At 40.3% G+C, this 18,691-nt stretch overlaps 1 protein-coding gene across 3 annotated transcripts; it reads left to right on the top strand.

Annotated features, from left to right (window-relative positions):
• The first annotated feature begins 654 nt into the window (after positions 1-654).
• Positions 655-15,031, top strand: kcnk4a (potassium channel, subfamily K, member 4a). 3 transcript variants are annotated; one of them, XM_040120762.1, is made up of 8 exons: positions 655-745; positions 3,735-3,902; positions 4,499-4,820; positions 6,587-6,704; positions 8,235-8,404; positions 9,529-9,715; positions 11,048-11,184; positions 11,291-15,031. In XM_040120762.1, the coding sequence occupies exons 3-8, from the start codon at positions 4,632-4,634 to the stop codon at positions 12,377-12,379; spliced, it is 1,890 nt and encodes a 629-aa protein (XP_039976696.1). In that variant the 5' UTR covers positions 655-745; positions 3,735-3,902; positions 4,499-4,631; the 3' UTR covers positions 12,380-15,031. The 3 variants fall into 3 exon arrangements, with proteins under 3 accessions (XP_039976696.1, XP_039976695.1, XP_039976698.1); XM_040120761.1 differs by having other exon boundaries at positions 4,533-4,820; XM_040120764.1 differs by having other exon boundaries at positions 4,533-4,820; positions 8,235-8,395.
• The last annotated feature ends 3,660 nt before the right edge of the window (positions 15,032-18,691 follow it).

Consider the following 18,691-nt stretch of genomic DNA (forward strand, 5'->3'; position numbering starts at 1 on the left):
GCTATGGTCCAATGACAAGAACCTCAAAGTGTTTAAATGGAATATCTTGGTTATATCACATAAGTATTTCCACAATTACCACAGTCCTCTCCCTTTGCCTCTTGGTCATGAACACATTGTTGAGAAGGTGTTGAAATCTTGCAAGGAGCAGACTTGGAATAAATGATTAAAGAGTGAATGGAGGACTAAAGCTTTCCAATGTTAGTCTGTTTTATTTCATGATGCAATTCCTCCTCAAGTGCAAGAAAAATTGTACGGATCATAACCCTTACTTTGAAGAAACAAGTGTCTCTTTTTACTTCCCAAAAAGACAGCGGTTGGAAAGGCAAAGGATTTAGAGGGCTAAGCCCCCCCACGTCCAGTTTAGGAAACTCCGGGCCCTCTGCTCTTCCTCTGCAGTGAAGGCACTTAATCATACTCACTGCGCTGTAATGGACTTAACATGCACTAACGCCTCAGCCTCGACCGTTTCTCCTCCTCCTCCTCCTCCTCCTCCTCCTCCTCCTCCGATCTGCTCTCCTATGTCAGAGTGATGTAGGGTCACGAGAATGGGGAAACACCTTCCAAGGAGAAAACACACATGCGCTTTCAAAACACACACACACACACGCATGCATACACGCGCGCACACACACACACACACACACACACACACACACAGAGTTCCTCTCTGAGTGCTGAATGGTGAGAGAACAGCACAGCTGCATGAGGTGAACTTGGATAGAAACATTTCTCCAAACTGAAGGTAAGACATGCAAAATTCATTTCTTTTGGGGGGGGGGCTACTGAGAGTTATAACATCAGTTTTTTAGGAAGAAACTGATTGTGTTCATTTTCACTCTATAAACGGGTTTTTTCTAATTGTTTTTTTTAAATCATGCATAGTTCTTGGTTTTAGATTTAGTTTGCCTGTGTGGCTCTTGGGCCTTTTCTTCAAAATTCCTTTTTTTTTTTCTTTTTAATTAAAGGTTACCAAGTATAGTAGCAGACTGTCACTCTGATTTAAAAAGAGATGATCAATCCACTGCTCTAACATTCCTGCCCGGATAACTTCTCTCAACCCTGACTCTAGAGAAAACACAGCAATTTTAGTGCAAACTTGAAAGTACAAATTACTAAGCAACACAGCTTACAACTATATTTTAAAATTAATGCATCTGTGTTCCTGTGAGTGCATTTGTTAAGCATTTCATTGGAAATATTTAGTGTGTTTGTGTTGTGTTTGTGCCGGTTTATTATTATTATTTCTTCTCTGTACAAGCGGCTCAAATTGCTTGGAGCTAGAATGTGCTACAAAACATGAAACTTTTCCCAGTAACTGTAAATGATGTGCAAAGGCTTCCCAGGAAACATAAGCCCAATTGGCCAGAGGATGGCACTGTAATTAAGGCCGAGAAACGCAATTTTGGAAAGGCCACAACCTTCACACTTTAAGTCCGATTGACTTGAAATTTGACATACAAGTCCAGCTCAATGTGCTCTACAAAAAAGCCTTCTGGACCATAAAAGTTCACCCTGATGGTTTTTTTGTTTGTTAATTTGCATGATGTGAAAAACAGTAATATTGCATTCACTTTTTGGATTCCAACTCTATCAACACCAAATTTGTTATATAGTTTTGTCCGACTGAATTCTATTATAAATGGACAACATTTGTCAAAAACATCATCAATCAGAAAGTTTGCAAAGGACGCGGATTTGCAGGAAATTGGCCAGAATTTAAGTTGCTTTAGATCAATCCTGATTATACTCAGTAGGGGCATCTGGCATGGTGTGCAGACTTTAAAACCACCAACAGGCCTCATTTTGTGAACTGGCATACAGTAGGAACAAAACTCACTAAAATCCAGTAGTGTGAGCCTTTAACCTTTGTGTTATGTTGACATTAGCTTTATTTCCTCATTGTTCCACAGTAGTATGTGTTAATATAATAAAAGTAATGCCAAAATCAACAATTTTTCTTCAGATATATATACATTTTTCTTTTTCTCTGATCTTTTTTAAAACCATATACGTTGAAAAATATTGAAGTCATGACCTTTCCCTGTAACACAAACTACAGAATTGACCATAAAGCACTGTTATTATGCCAAATTAGTTGTTTTATTCGTCACATAGACAATTGTTCGTCAAATATATTTTCCTTATGTCAAAAAGTCCTTCACAGACAAGAAAATGTACAGCATGTTATCCTACATAATGATGTTACTTATGGTTAAGGTCAGTTAGACCTCAGCGTGGTCTAAACTCCGTGTCAGACCTCTTAGGAACAAACTGTTCCAATAACAGAAATGTAGGTAGGCTTACTTTGGGTTTTGGATTAATAGCGCTGTGTATACATTTCTGACAACAGCAATCACAGATGCAGTGCATATGAAAATCCACTGTATTTAACTGTACTTTATAGCTGGGGTAAACAGTAATGCATCGTAGTCAACTTCTGAAACGTCATCAGTTCAAAAGTTTATAAGCCATTCATATAAAATTAGAAAAAGACCATTTTTAAGGTGGTAAAACATTGTTAAATCCAAACTAGTTGTGATGCTGGAGCGTACATGTCTAAAATTCAAATTTAAGGAGAGCACATACAAACTTTCCTCCATCAGCAGAATACAGGGGAAAACAAATTCTGTACACACAGTATATCATTCTGGACAGGGAATCTCAAACATCAAAGTGAAGTCGCAATATGCAAAACACATTTTTGAGTGGAGGGGGACTTAGTTTTTTTTTTTTGAGCTGTTAAAAGGGGGCCTGGGGTCTCTGGGGACACAAACAGAACATGAGGGTTAGGGTAGTTACAAATCACATTGAGTGGCATGTTTGCAGCTGTTGTAGATTTTTTTTTTTTTTCTTTTTTTTTTTTTTTAGTTTCTGTTGTTTGTCTTACACACCTGCCTTAAATGTAAAAGCTAAGAATATCCCAAGAACATCCTCTCCCAGCCTCGTGCTTCTTTTCAAACAGCTCACCTCATGATTTATTGCCCCACCTGCTCCACTGTTTAATTTAAGATTAGATCGTCGCCTGTCAGCCAAAGCCCTGCTCTTTCTAAGCCCCTCACTCAATATCTTAGCAAAATATCAAAATATGCCAGTGTAGGTTTAGACAGTGAAAACTAATAATATCTGTCAGTGTTGAAGCCATGGGCAGCGAGCGAGACGGTCCACACAAACCAAAGCCAGCAGTCCATTAGCGCAGAATGCTAACAGTCGGCCAGACTCTGGGAAATCTCAGAACATTGTCAAGGTCTGTGTGGAGACGACCAGGGCCAACCGACCCAGAACAAGAAGCTCCTAAATCCCAGTACTCTGTGTGTGTGTGTGTGTGTGTGTGTGTGTGTGTGTGTGTGTGTGTGTGTGTGTGTGTGTGTGTGTGTGTCTTTCTCAAAGGTAAACACAGTTCAAAGAAAACATTAGAAGCCAAATGAAGATAAGTGATAAAAATGTTTTTGATTAATGTCAAGATGTATGTTTGGAGTTTTGGCAACGTCTAATCGTTTGTGAGACCACTGGCAGGGCGGCCTGGTGTGTCTCAGTCCCTCCCTGGTTATTATGACAAAGTCCCAACAACGCGAACACCCATTTAATGCCACTCGTGCCCCGCTGAAGCCGAGAGAGAAACGGGGAACTGTGCCAACTTAAAGCTGTTCCGTCTAATGCATGTACCCTTGAAATACATTGGTTTTACCTGCATTTTTTAAATCTAAAGTAATGTGTTTTTTCCTGCTTAAAAGTCTTCAAAGGGCTTCAAAGGGAAGCAAATGGACCCACGATCCCCCACTCCTGAACACTAAAGACACAGGCGACCCAGAGAGAGAGTGAAGAGGAAAGAAGAGTCAGAGATTTTTCCATCACCTGATTTGTGGAGCTTTAACATGGGATTAGCTCCAGACATCAGTGAGGTAAGGTACTGCCTTTATCATCTGCTCAGTTAAAAAACATCCTTTATCATCAAAGCTATCACAAAGCCACTGAAAGCATTTGAAAGTGAAGAACAGTGTCTTTTAAACATTACAATAATTCTGCATTTGGCTGTGATTACATTGGATGCACTTCTTAAGAAGTGGATGCATTTCTTCAGACACTGCACCTTCTGTCCAGTCATTTGTTTTATCATGGACATAGTGCATCTCCCCCTAACTGGGCCAAGTTGGGTTTTTGATATGGTTTGTGTTTGAAGCGATTCTGGGCACGCTCCAGGTTAAACACGTCTCAACTTTAGTAGCGCCTCACACTACGTAAGAGTGACACAGAAGAAACAAAAAGGTGTATCTGGAGGGACGTGTTTGTTTACCTGGTGACTTAAAAGAGCATTCCACCAATTTTACACATTATTGTTTGAAAGCTCTAAGTCTCCTGATTCTAACTGGTTCCAGTCAAACTAGAACTCTGGGTCTAGTTTGACGCACAGATGTATAAATAAAAGTCATTAATATCTGTCAGCCTTCCAAGAACACTTTTGTTGCTTGTTTACATTTTTCCATGCTCACACATGCAGCACCTCTCTAAAGGAACTTCCTGTTTATGGCCAGCTTGTGCCCCAGTGTATCCTGACTGAGAGCCTGACAAGATCCTGGCCTCTGAGTTCTCACCTCTAACCCTGGAGGGGTGGGGGGGTCGGCGGGGAGAAAATGCGGTACACCACTCTCTTGGCCCTGCTGATAGGGGTCATGTTGTACGTGGTGATGGGAGCGCTCGTTTTCCGTACCCTGGAGGCCCCCAAGGAGAGCTCGGCGTACAAAGACCTGCTTAAAACCAAGCAAAACTTCCTGGATAATAACTCCTGTGTCACCGAGCTGGACTTCCACAAGCTTGTGAAGGTAACATCTCATTACATTATCCCACGCAAACACTCAGTGTAAATGTGGCTATAATTTTAAAATAATACAGAATTTGCTCTATCTGATTTAACCTGACAGGAGACACGACACACACACACGTCAGCTTCCACAAAAACAGACTTGTGTGATATGTAAGTTTGATGTGGTACCAAACAGAGGTTTGGAGTGATGCAATCCCAGTAAATCTGTTGAATATACAGTAGCTTTAAAGCACACTGGAATATAACATGTTTGTTCAAATATTTCTCTAACACCTGACCTTGTGTTGTCAATATTTAAAGGTATGCCAACAGAAGTCTAAAGGTTCTATGTTAGCTACACAACAAATGAAAACTGCACAAAGTAATTAAATAATGTTTATTAAGACAGTACCTTTGTAGAGCCTCTTTCGTTTTATAAAGTAATATTATCAGTCAAACCAGAATTTCTTCAGTAAATACATTACAAATATTGTTACAAATATTATTTGTGCTTGGTTGTGCCATGTACAAATATTATACATGGAACAACCAAGCTCTAACGATTTGCTGAAACAAATACGTACCAGCCATACAGTGCTACAGTTACAATCAGATGACAGTAAAAAAAACATCGGATCGATTTAATAATACATTTATATAATACAATAATAATAAAATTATACAATTAGTAAAGACATTAAATCGAGTTATGTAGATGCACAGGTACTATACTGTATATAAAAGAGACATACCATTATATTACTCAGAACAGTTTGTTTGTGACAAAATTTTTAAAGATGGAACATTAGTTCTCAAAAGCTTTGATAAAAGGATGTGATATTTAACATTAATCTTGACAGTGTAAGATATGCGATGTTATTCAGTTTCATCAAGAAGACCAGGAGTGTTTGGAAATGAGGTGTTTGTGTTGAGACAGGCCCATAATCTCAGGCTTAACCAGTGTTACAATTATTGTGAAAGACTGAAAACGAAGTGTTTTCCCCAAAGTTCCTTCCCAAAGGTTCCCCCTTACTGCTGCACTGTACAATACATGCCAAATTGAACATATTTTGACATGAGCTGCAACTTTGTCAAATGGTGATGATTTGTTTTCTCATGTAAAGCATCTATGCATTATTCCAGTGACCATATGAATATTTTCACCATTTGGTCTCTCTCTAATGTCACCAAAATAAAAGAAAGAAATGAAAGAAGAAACCAAATGAAACTAATGTAACTTGTGCAAACCATGTAGAAAAAATCCACCTGACGGAGAACTTAAGTCTGCAAATTATTACTGAGTAACAATTATTAAGCAATGCAAATTATTTGATCTCCTTGCTGTAAAATAAACAAACTGGCTGGGGTCCTATTTGATACATTAAAAGTTATTTTATTTCATGTTTCATCTTACATATCTTGTACATTAATGTTTGGCACTTACGACACAAGGAAACTGGACATTCATCGTAATGTACTTGAACCCATGTAGAGTTAATCTCTAACTAAGTCTGATCTCACTGCTGGTCCGCAACATGCTTTGCTATTTTTTTGTCAGATTTGATCTTCTAATTTATATTATCTGTTAAATATGTGCTGCTATGTGGCCGTCAGCAAAGCATGACATGAAATACTGACAAAATATAAGAGAAATAAATGACGAAGAAATGCAAACAAATAAAGCTAAACAAATGCAAGTCTAAACAGGTAAATGCTGATATTGTGTCCCGGTTTTATGTTGGAGGATAAATTTACAGTTAAATAACTTGAATCCCTTCCCTGCAGGGAGTGTTGTCTGCGGTGGAAGCAGGCCTGGATGTGAGCAGCCTCTCTGCCAACTTCACCAGCCGCTGGGACATGGCCTCCGCCTTCTTCTTCTGTGGTACCATCATTACCACCATAGGTCGGTGGCAGGGCAAGACCTCTGTTGTAAAGATTGCATGTCTGGTTTGCATGGTGTGGAAATGATTAATATGAAACGGTATTTTTCCACAGTAGTACAGAGCTGTACAAACTATCATCTACAGTGTTATGGGATTGGTTCAAATTGTTGATGAGCTGACAGGATCCTTATAACTTGAATGCCATCTAAATGTGCTCTTTATGCCTCCGCACCAGCGACAGCAGTGGCCAAATGAATTATGTTTATGTGTGAGTTGTCCGTTCTGTCCAATTCTCATGAACGTGATACACCAGGAACGCCTGGAGGGAGTTTCATTATATCTGGCACAACGGTCCATTTGGACTCACGGGTGAACTGATTAGAATTTGATGGTCAAAGGTCAAGGTCACTGTGACTTCACAAAACACGTCTTTGGCCATAACTCAACAATTAATACGCTAATTATGACAAAATACACTTAATACCTTTTATTAAATTCCTTCAAGGTGTTCACTACATATATTATATGAGCCTGGACAGACAAGGATATAAACTGCAACTCGACTGGTTGGTGAAGGTATACGACTATGAGTTGGTAATTCTAGTTAAAAGTTTATGATGATTGTAATTTCCCAAATTGTTGATCTGATGAGACACATTACCTGCAGCACATTACTGACTGTGAGGAGGTCGTATTGAATCAGGGGTCCTCTGGACTGCCTCTAACTTCTCTCAGACTTTGGATGTGGTTTTAGCACTAAAATGCTTTTCATTACTCTTAATTCCCAAAATGTAGGACTACTAATGTTAGGACTGGGACGCCCCTTATTTTTAGGAGTTTTTCCTACCTCTGGCAGTTAGGAACTACTTTAGGCCTTACGATGTTTTGTGAATAAGGCACCAGGTCTACAATTTGGTTTTTGGTTTGTCCTTGCTGATAAGGGACAGTGTCAAGGGACAGTGTCATTGACCAACCCACGACCATGGGAATGACGCTCGTGACTTATTGTTGTATGGAGGATTTTGCATGCAAGTGTACTTGCGGCCTGAGAAACTGCAGACTGGAGATTTAGTTACACCAACATTTCAAAATAGCGGTGCTGACCTGGAAGCAAACATTATGTAATCGGTTGAAAAATAATCTCTGAGTCAAAGAATCAAGTTGTTGAAATGGAAATGTAAGAAACTGGGCCAATCTAAAATAAAATACAGTATTAGTGGCAATATCAATATAGTAGACATGTCCTTTATTTCTCTTTTTCCTCTCTAATACTAGGCATCTAAATCCCTGTGTAATGATCAGACCTGAGTATTTGTCTGTATGAATTGATGACCCTATCCTATTCCTCCTGTCTCTGTCTCTTCTCTCTTGTAAATGGAAGTTACTGATACAAAAAATGTTCACAAACTATAGGGGCACAGCTTATGTATATTGAATAAAAAGCCCTCGTAATTAAAATAACTTCATAAGCAGTCTCTTTAGAATTTACAGGCTTATTAACTTATGTAAGTAGCTAAAGGTCTTTGTGTTGTTTCTGCGTTTTTTAACAGGCTTCGGGAACCTTTCTCCTCGGACATGGTACGGCCAGTTGTTCTGCGTGTGCTACGCCTTGGTGGGCATCCCCATGTTTGGCATACTGCTGGCTGGAGTGGGTGACCACATGGGCACGGTGCTGCGGAGAGCTGTGGCCAAGATTGAGACCCTCTTCCTGGTGAGAATGGTCTGTCCTGCCCAGGAACCAAACCTCAGTTGGATTTACACCTGTCTGAATCACAGCTAAGGACTAAGCATATCAACAAAATCAGAGATTAATATACAAATGCTATCTAAAGTAGCTAGAAGTGGCTGCTGCCTCCACAAAAGTCACAAAATGTGAATTGCAAACAAAATTTCTGCAGGTGATAATTTATTTCAAACCTGTATTAATATAGGATGCGTAGCTGTTACCAACACTGCCTGCATACTTTAACATTGTGGAGGTGACACATAATGTAGCTGCAGCTCACCAGTGAGCAACTACTCGGGAGCCTGTGTAAGGCAGTGATAGCTGAAGAATTGAATTCTTTTACTTATTTGCTTTGCCTATATAGATTTTTCCAGCCAGTTTAGATCCAACCAAGAGGTCACAAATGAAATTCTCTATTCTCAGATGCTCCTTGCACCTGTACAGCGGAGGATCTTCAGCCAAGAGAATTAAATAATTAAACAGCTTAACAAAAAAGCTTACATGTGAAAGTTCATTCTTCACCTTAGAAGGAGTAGAAAGTTTCACTTTTTTTTCAACTTCCAATTGCATCTCATCAGCAAATTGGGTTTGTTCAGAAGCAAAGCACTCAAAAAAGCCAGTAAGATCATTTTTAGTTAAAATAATTTTGTCAAAAAGTTTATTTAATGACAATAAGGCATGAGCATTGATTTCTGAGGATAGATTTTACAGGATAGAAGTATGTACAACATAACATAACATGAGCAGCACATGATACATAAGCCATAAGAAAATTAAGAAACAGGCATCCAAAAAATAACACTTGTTGGTTGTATTTATATTAAATATAGATTCATTGAATTAAGGAAAATACTGCAGGATACACCAACAATTTGCACCAGCACTGTCCATGTAAAAAAAAAAAAAAAGTGTGGATGTGACATTAAACAGAAGATATGTGTGGTCAAACCATGAGTGTTTACACCAAACTTTTAAGTCTAATAATTTTTTTTCATTATTCCAATTTTATTTTTGTCCACTTTTGTTCTGTTTTGAAATCTGTAACTATGACAACAGTCTTAAGTAATCATTATTATTCATTCCTCCTATTTGTTTGCTGTTTCCTTTGTCGCCCATAGAAACATAAGGTCAAGCCGACCACTGTGCGTGTGATCTCAGCGGTTCTCTCCATCCTGATTGGTTGTCTGATCTTCCTCGCCGTGCCAACAGTCGTGTTTCAGAAAGTGGAGGACTGGTCGTTTCTGGAGTCACTCTACTTTGTGGTCATCACTCTCACCACTGTTGGCTTCGGAGACTACGTACCAGGTACTGACAAACAGACACACACAGTACTCAAGTTACAAACAACCTCCATGTGTGTATCATTTCAAACTGATCTAGAGCAGTGGTTTCCAACCTGGGGGGTGAAAAGCCCCACAAGGAATAGCAAGATGATTCTGAGTGCTCACAAGATGATAATCAGGGAAGGAAATGAGAAAATCTAGATTCTGCTACACAGAAGTCTGTTTATTTGTCAGACCTTTTTCCCATATCTTTCTTCTTGTGAAAAACTGTGTAATTTGATCTCTTCAGGTCTTTAAAAATCATTCAAAATAAACAGTGTGATAACTGAAAATTACTCCTCCTAATTACTTGATTAAACTGCAACAACTCATAGACATGCATCTTGTGACGGGAGGTTGGGAGTAAACTGTGGCGTAGGCATTGCTTTGTCTTGGAGCTGTATTCACATTATAGGGGAAAACAAGGCTCTTGTGCCGTCTGTGCTGCTTTGCTCAGTGCAGGATTTTTGGGGAGCTAATCCACAGAGCCAACATATTGACAGTATCAATTTTCAAATACTGTTAGACACTAACAGTTAAGGGAATTCTGTCACAACTTCTTTTCACTTCCATGATGCACGGAGAAGGGAACAAGTCTGAAGAGGTAAAAACTCCAGCAACACTTGTAGTAAAAGAACAAATTCAGTATGATTGTTACTAAATAGATCCATTTAGAATGCAACGTATTGGTTTATCTGTCATTTTTAACTTCAACGGTCAAAGTTCAACCAGTCTTAACTTTTGGTGTAGTATGGTGCTGCACTACCAGACGTAGTATTGCTGCAGGATATAAAGTACATAAACAGTTAGAGCTGAAACAATTAGTTGATCAATAGGTTAGTTTGAGCTACAGATTAATATAAGCAGCCTTTTTAATAATCAATTAATTGTTTATAATTTTTCAAGCATAAATACTTGGTTTTGGACCGTTGGTCAGACAAGAAAAAAGAATCAGCAGACTAATCGACAATAAAAATAATCATTAGTTGCAGCCCATTAAGCAACAATGGAAGAGGCATGTGCAAAAGCTTTTTTTCTCTAATAATGTGAGCATTGCTTAAGGGGCTTCAAGCTAAAAATGTGGGGAGCCACTGGTGTAGCGATTAGAGCAAATGCCCCTCAATCAGACCACCTTCGTTAAAACCTCGTCTATAGCCTCACCCTGTACTCACTGAACCAAGAAACTGCATCCTAGGATTTCTCTGAGACAGACCCCTAACGTATGTCCATTGTGGTTGAGCAAGAGAAGCAGTATATCTCAATGTGGGTCAGAGGAACATCATACCTTATTCAACCCCACTTTCTCCGTGTCCAGGTGGTGGTCGTGCGGGTGGCATGTTCTTCAAGCCTCTGGTGTTGCTGTGGATAGTGTTTGGTCTTGCCTACTTTGCCTCCATCCTCACCATGATAGGCAACTGGCTGAGGGTGCTGTCGAAGAGGACCCGCGCTGAGGTGAGATATACACAGTGCAGGAATGTATACCAAGAGGGGAAGAGCTGGACTTAATCTTGTTTTAGACCCTTTTCTTCTCTACTGCTTATGTCTCTCTCTCTCTCAGATGGAGGAGTTGAGGGCCCACGCCACAGACTGGACCCAGAACATCCAGAACATGTCCATGGACTTCCGCATCCCTAACCCTCTGGAGTTCAACGACCCCTTCCTTCTGCAGCGCCGGCGCTGGAAACGCAGCGAGCGCCGTCGCATCCGTCGGGGAGCCCAGGGTACTCTGGGATACTGGATCCGAGGGGGATCTGAGAATGGACACCTGCCGATCCGCTGGGCCGGCCTGTCCAGCTCCATCAGCCAGCTGGACGCCCCTTCGTCTCTCGAGAGGGGAGTGGTGGCTAGGTCCAGGCCGCGGGCCAGCCCTGCTGGAGGGGGAACAGTCCCGAGAGCAGGGCCTGGATTGATGGTCGATCCTGCTGTGAGTCTGCAAGTGGAGGGCAGGTCGTTTCCTCACCTGCTGGCCCGCTCATTCTCCCTCCCTGTGGCCCGCTCCACCTCAGAGCTGGACTCGGCAGGTGCAGCCATGCAGGGAGGATCTCCCTCTGGATCTGAATCTGCTTTTGACTCCAGATCAGACGGCTCCTCTGTGTCCTTGTCCTTCCCGGCACTCCACCAGTTACAGCCCTGCTGTACCATCACCACCATGGAGAAGGGAGGAGCAAGAGCCACAGACATGGACACAGCACAAAAGAAAGATAAAGTGATTCCAGCAGAGAAATGTGGATCTGTATCAAACAATAGCCACAAACATACACCTACCCCTGGCTTTTGCCAATGCTCCTCCCTTCTGCCCCCTTTTTTTCCTCCTCCTCTCCCACCAATCCTCCTTCCCTCCCCTCCCCTCAACAGTGCTTCCTCAGCCAGCTGCCAGCTGCTGGATTTCTTCGGGGAGAACCTGGCGTACATCGACGAGTCCTCAGACACGCTGAGCGACCGTGCCCAGCCGGCAGCGAGCGAGGAGAAGAGGAGAAGGCCACGAAAGCCCAAGAGAAGGAGCATAAGGAGGCAGCTGTCACACAGTTGGAGCCCCCTGCGGGTAAAGACGTCCAACAGGGACATGCAGCCACCATCCAATCCCCCTACACCACCTCCAGACTCCTCTCTTTCAGACCTGCCCCGATCGGAGAAGCAGATGGATTGAGCTCCTGCACTCTGACGACCACCACACTCACAGCACAGTGCCAAAGTCGAGATGTGACAAAACATGAATAACCCAAAACAATGCTGTGGGTTTCCAGCAAACCCAATACTCCCACCCACACACAACATGCATACCATCTCCAAATCTCGCTTTACTTAAGTCAACTATTATTCAGTGCTATTTATGGTTAGCCTTGCAAAGTCAGCCCACAAAAGTTTCTTCCGTTACTTTGTGATCAGGCAAAGCTCAATAGAAATTTGTTCGGGACAGGAATCCCTTTAAATAGACTGCACAATACATGATTTACAACTGTTGTCCAAAGAGACATCAAGATGAACCCAGTCCTCATGACTCAACAATGGTTCTATTAGGTTGGCTGTCACACAGCGAAACAAAAACAGAAAAAGGCTGGCTAGTCTGGAAATGCCAGGTTTTAAATAAATCTGAAGAGAGAGACAAATAGGCCTTTCAGATGAAGGAATTATTCTTTATTTCAAAATCGACCATACCTGGTATAAACAGTTGGTCAGGAGTGCAAGAGGTTTCAGGAGGCAATGAGTCACATCATTTTCCAGACATCATTACACATAATTATCTACTTTGTTGACCTGGATCTCAGCCACTGGGCTCAGTCGATTCTCGGCAGACGCATTCATCACTGGATGTCAGATTTAAGCTTTGTGAGGCTAACTCGAGGCGACTGACTAGTAGCTTTAAATTCAGTGCTGGGTTTCCCGCAGTGTTGTACAGCTGAGGTGGGGCACCTTGCTTGAAACAAGACCACTTCAGGTAATGTTAGAAAAATTATTTGACTTTTACGAAATATAAAATTGAAAGGGAAAAAAACAGGGAAAGAGAGAGAGGATGGATTTTGTAAAGCAAATGCCATATATCTAGTAAGTGTTGACTGTTGTTTAAGCCGTCATCTACTAACTAAATTGATCACAACACACCAAGTTACCGTCCACTGCTTCGTGTTTAAACATTTTGTGCTCCTTACACCGTGATAAGCATTGTTGTGTGCTTGCCTCGGATATAAGTGGTCAGAGTGATATTAAAGCAATGCTGTGGTTATTTTTAAGTTTGTGGTTTTTACCAACTCTGCGATCAAGTGTCCTTACTGTTGGCAAGAATCTGCTTGTAACCACTTTTCCTCTTGGCTGATACAGTTTTTAATGGTTTTTTTATTTATTTCTTTTAATATTATTTTCAAAAACTTTACTCCTTTGCCACATAAATAAGCATGCAGGTTTTTCAGATTGTGTACATGCCTTTCAAGTGCTATTTGTCCTCAGCTGAACTGTTGTTGTTTGACATTAACAGGGCTCGTGCTCCACAGCGCACCTTGAAGTTGTACAAAGGCTGTAGTGCCTATGAAGTGATGTTGATTGATATAAAACCAAACCTGTGTCCCAGTTTCGTACTACCTACTATTTCTAGACTTTTTTTTGAGTGTATTCACCCTGGAAAAGTGACAATTCAAAGATACATCCTAGGATGCCTTCAGTGACGTTCCCGAGGTCGTCGGGTGTTTCCGGTCATTCAACTTCACACACCCTCGCTCAGTACACTCAAGACAGTTAGCAGTGCTCACAGATGGCGAGACAGTTCCAGAAAAATCTTGGAAAACGAAAAACCTTTAGTATTAAATCTCTAGAAAGACATATACTTCTCTTTAATTGATTGACATATCAGTTCCTTAGTATATAATGCTAAAGTATGTCCATTTCTTGTATACTAACCCCAATTTAAAGTAAAGCTTACTTTATAGTACATACTTTATACAGTTAGTATGCCGTATAAAATTGGGACACAGTCTGTTGTTCCCAAACCTCCAGTGGATGTGAAATGACGTGAACCCTGAACTCTGAGAGTCCAGAATGAACTCAGCCCTTGGTGGATGTGGGATAAAAAGTCAGTTCCCGCTTACTCAGAACCAGGAGCTACTACACGAGGCTATCGTGGCATATTGCCCTCTGCCAGCGCCAAAATAAGTAACTTACTGAATCCACACTCAAATTCAGGCGCCCACATATTTTGTAATTCGTTGAGAGGGCTGGAAGGAGAAAGATATTCACATGGCACTGTCATTATGAGTCTGACTGCTGACGTATGAAGGTCAAGTATGTTTTCCCTCTTTCTCTATGTTTCTTTTAATTCTTTTTATGTAATAAAAAAGATGGTGGCAAGTCTTAAAGTATTAAATTTAAATGTGAATGTAAATCCAAATGTCAGTTATACATCTTGGTGTCAAATCTAAACCCTTAAGCTAAATATCTAAATAACAGTTACAGAGTATCCTAAATGTAAATCTAAGTGTCATACCCTAAATCCAATGGTGGAATGTAACTAGGTGTATTTACTCAAGTACTGTTCAATACTTAAGTACAGTAGCATTGACTCTTTTCTTTTCTTGCAATTTTATACTTCTACTCCACTACCAGGGGTAAATATTAGCCTTTTCACTCCATTACATTTATTTGATAACTCTAGTTACTTTTAAAATTAAGCTATTTGCATAAAAGACATATGAAGAGTTTCTAAAATATGATGCTATGATACATTGAACTACCCAACAGTAAATACAACACAAATACAGCTGGATTGATTAGTCATTTTTCATGCAGAGGTGCCAAACATTTTTTGTTTCCAGCTTCTCAAATGTGACGATTTTTTATATTTTATTTTATTTTTTGCCCTTCTTTTTAATTATTTGAATTATTTTCATTTATTTTTAATAATTTTGAGGTTCGAACTGTTGGTCAGCCAAAACAAGAAAATATAACAATACATCTAGTGATAACTCATATCCAAAACAAAAACACATATAATATATATATAATGTTATAATTTATCTACATACTTACAAATAACGTGTTTATGTGCAGAATTTCAATAAACTGTACTCTGAATAGCAGAATAAATTAAAAAAATTCTACAATCCTGTTTAAGGTTTTTTTCTTCATCTTCGAGGATTTAATTTAAGTAGCTGTCTAACTCTGTCTTTGTGCATAACCCATGTTTAAAAAAAAAAACGTATTTTATTGAAAAAAAAATTTGTGCGGTTCCCAGTTAAAAGGACATTGGAAAACAAATTCCACTTTTTTGTGTTGTTGACAGAGGGCATTGAGCAAATCCACTTTCTTTCTTTCAGAGTGACACCAACACAGCTTTTAACAATAAGTGGTAAAATATCAGACCTCACCTGGGTCCATCAAGATCTTTGCTCCTTCTGGTAGGAAAGCTGGACTTAACATTTACATTTAGGATATGACTTTAAATATTTAAATTTAAGTTTTATATTTAATATTTAGATTTAGCATTTATAATTAGCAAATACATTACATTTAGTACTGTTTTTACAAGGAAAAATAGATATAACAGGTTAATAAATTTCACTTTATATCTTTTTTTAATATTATTAAGCTAAATGTGACAGAAATTGGTTGCTAGTTTGAGCCTTACAAACTTTAAAAAGGGGGTGTTTAGCAGAATATACACTCAGCAGCCACTTTATTAGGTACACTTGTACAATCTAATGCAATCCAATACAACTGATCTGCTTTAAATTTGCTTATAATGTTCAGTTATTGTTGACACTGTCCTAGAGGTTTTAATTTAATTATTTATTTTAGTGATTATATATTTTGATTATATATTTATTTGATATGATTTTCACCTTCACCTCTGCAGTAAGTTCAACTCAACACAGATAAACTGAACTGCCAATAAAAATGTACTTAATGTCACTCTTAACCTGGAATCCAAGCACATCAGCCTGACACGAATTTAAGGATAGAAATCACAGAAATGTCGCCATCGTCTGTTTTAAAAGAGAACAGCCAGGCCTCTGTGGATTTGGCCTCCCAGCTGTTTTGTCCTAACAGGGCCTCAAGTCCTGCTCTGGTCTCCAAGTTTGACTTCTCGCAGAATATGGCTTCAGTAATGCTGAGGACACAGATCAGTATCTTCTGTTTACTCCTGTGTCCTGTTACTCTGCAGCTCTGCTGCTTGTACAATATTTCATTTGGTGTTTATAGTGTCTTGTTGACCCAGGAGCAGTATTTTAATTTGCCAGAAATAACCGAGAACAATTTCTAGTTGTGACGAATAAGGTTTTTTTTTAAAAACCTGTAATGTGAGATATATTTGACATAGACCATAGGGTGCATGTTAGAAAGAGAATTGCTATTCACAACCTTTATCAAAGGCTCTCTTACATTTTTGGTCAGTCTGGGAAGTGTGAGGGAGTGTGTCAAGAACCAGAGCATGAATCATGACATATTTTTCTATATGGAGGCAAAACAAGCCGGACCTATGCGTGTAAGGGTGTGGGTGTGCTCTTGATGAGGGTTTATGCATACACTCCCTCCCAAGGTAAAAGGCGCAGACATGATGTATGAACGGACGTGCGTGCGTGCGTGCGTGCGAGAGAGTGGGGGTCTATATCCACAGTAGACTCCCCTCCCAAGGACAGTGGGACCCAGTGTGAGACAGAGCTAGGCGCTCTGCTGTGGGATAAGTACAGGTTGGATATAGCAAGGGGTAGTTAAGTGGAAAAGACTAACAGATGCTGGGGCTAGTTTACTCAGGGGGGAGGGAGCCTCACCACAGCTCTAGCACTAGCACCCCAACAAACACACACACACACACACACACACACACACACAGTGAGACTGCATTCTCACTGTGGCTTACAAAGAACAATTTTTACAGCAATGGCTGGAGAACAGTTTTTATCTCTTAAGCTATTTTACCACCAGTGAAGACAGATGCATCTCCAACAATGTCTGAATTCATTTTCAGGACATTAAAGGCTAAGTTCACCAAAATTACAAAAGAAAAAAATCTTTCTAATGTACCTGTAGGGGCATCTAACCATGCATAGTCTTGGTTTTATTTAGGTTTTTCTCTTAATACCCATCTATGAGAGTTCTGCCTCTATGACAATACAATAGAGGTGAACTGAATTTTGTTTACGGTGCACATAAATATCACCAGTTCCCCTATTTTGATCGTGGCATTTTTTATGATTTCAGTGAACAAGCCCTTTTAAGAAAATCACAACAGCAAAGCCTAATCTCTTGAAATGAAGAGAAATCAAAGCGAGATATGTACAGCTGTCCAAATACGTCATTCAGTAGCCTCTGAAATAAAGACAGGTAAGTACAGGTGTGTATCGTGATATCATTACATAACGGACAAAGTGGAGGCGAAAAAAAACGTTACAAACACAGTGACGTAAATATCAGCCTGTTGCACATATATGTGTATGTGTATATGTATATATGTATGTATATATGTGTATACGTGTATGTGTATATGTATGTGTATATGTATATGTGTGTATATGTGTATATGTATGTATATATATATATACACACAGCATTGTGAGGAGCTTCCTTGTCTTGATATCAGTGGCCTCTAGCTCCTTCCTTGGCCAGCTTATTATACCAGCGGGGTATCTGATGACTGACAGGGCGTACGTGTTAATGGCCCGTATCTTGTTCTTCCCATTCAGTCGACTTCTTAGGACCTGCCTTACTCTGTGTAGGTATTTGGCTGTGCCCGACTTCCTTGTGGCGTCCTCAAGGTTCCCATGTGCCTGCGGGATCCCAAGGTATTTGTAGCTGTCCTGAACATCCGCAATGCTGATGTTCCCCTCTGTTCTGATCATCTTCCCTCTCTTCAATACCAGCCGACCACACTTATCTAATCCGAATGACATTCCGATGTCGTTGCTGTAGTCGTTGCAGTGAGTCGATGTCTCGCTCATTCCTGGGATATAGCTTGATGTCATCAAGGAGGCTTTGAGTTGGCCTCCAGAGTTGTTTTCCACAGCCCCCATTGAGTTCTTGATGAAGGCTTTTAGTGTCCTGTTGATGTTGTACATCTCCAAGCATTCATGTATCCATGTTTGTGGCATTGAGTCATAGGCCTTCTTGTACTCAATCCAGGCACAGCTTGGTCTTGCAGTCTTGGGTGACTGCTCTATCTGCTCTATCAACCAGTAGCTGGTCCCCATCCCTTAATCTAGTCCCTGGTATTACTACAAATTCTTTTCAATTCATTTAAGCCGCTATGATGCCTGACAGGAGCTTCCATGTTGTACAGAGAAAGGTTATTGGCCGGTTGGGATGGGGGTCCTTCATGATCCTTCATCTGTACATCTGTCCGCCCTTGGGTTAACCACTCCGGGTGGCTACAAGATGGGTGGATCAGGGACTGGTGCTGTCCAGCTCTTAATACCTGACACTCGTTCTTGGATGTCTGCCATTGTAATGGTTACTGGATCTCGTTCTGGGAGATTGC

The sequence above is a fragment of the Xiphias gladius genome, chromosome 23 (assembly GCF_016859285.1).
Source record: "Xiphias gladius isolate SHS-SW01 ecotype Sanya breed wild chromosome 23, ASM1685928v1, whole genome shotgun sequence".
Taxonomy (NCBI): Eukaryota; Metazoa; Chordata; class Actinopteri; order Istiophoriformes; family Xiphiidae; genus Xiphias; species Xiphias gladius.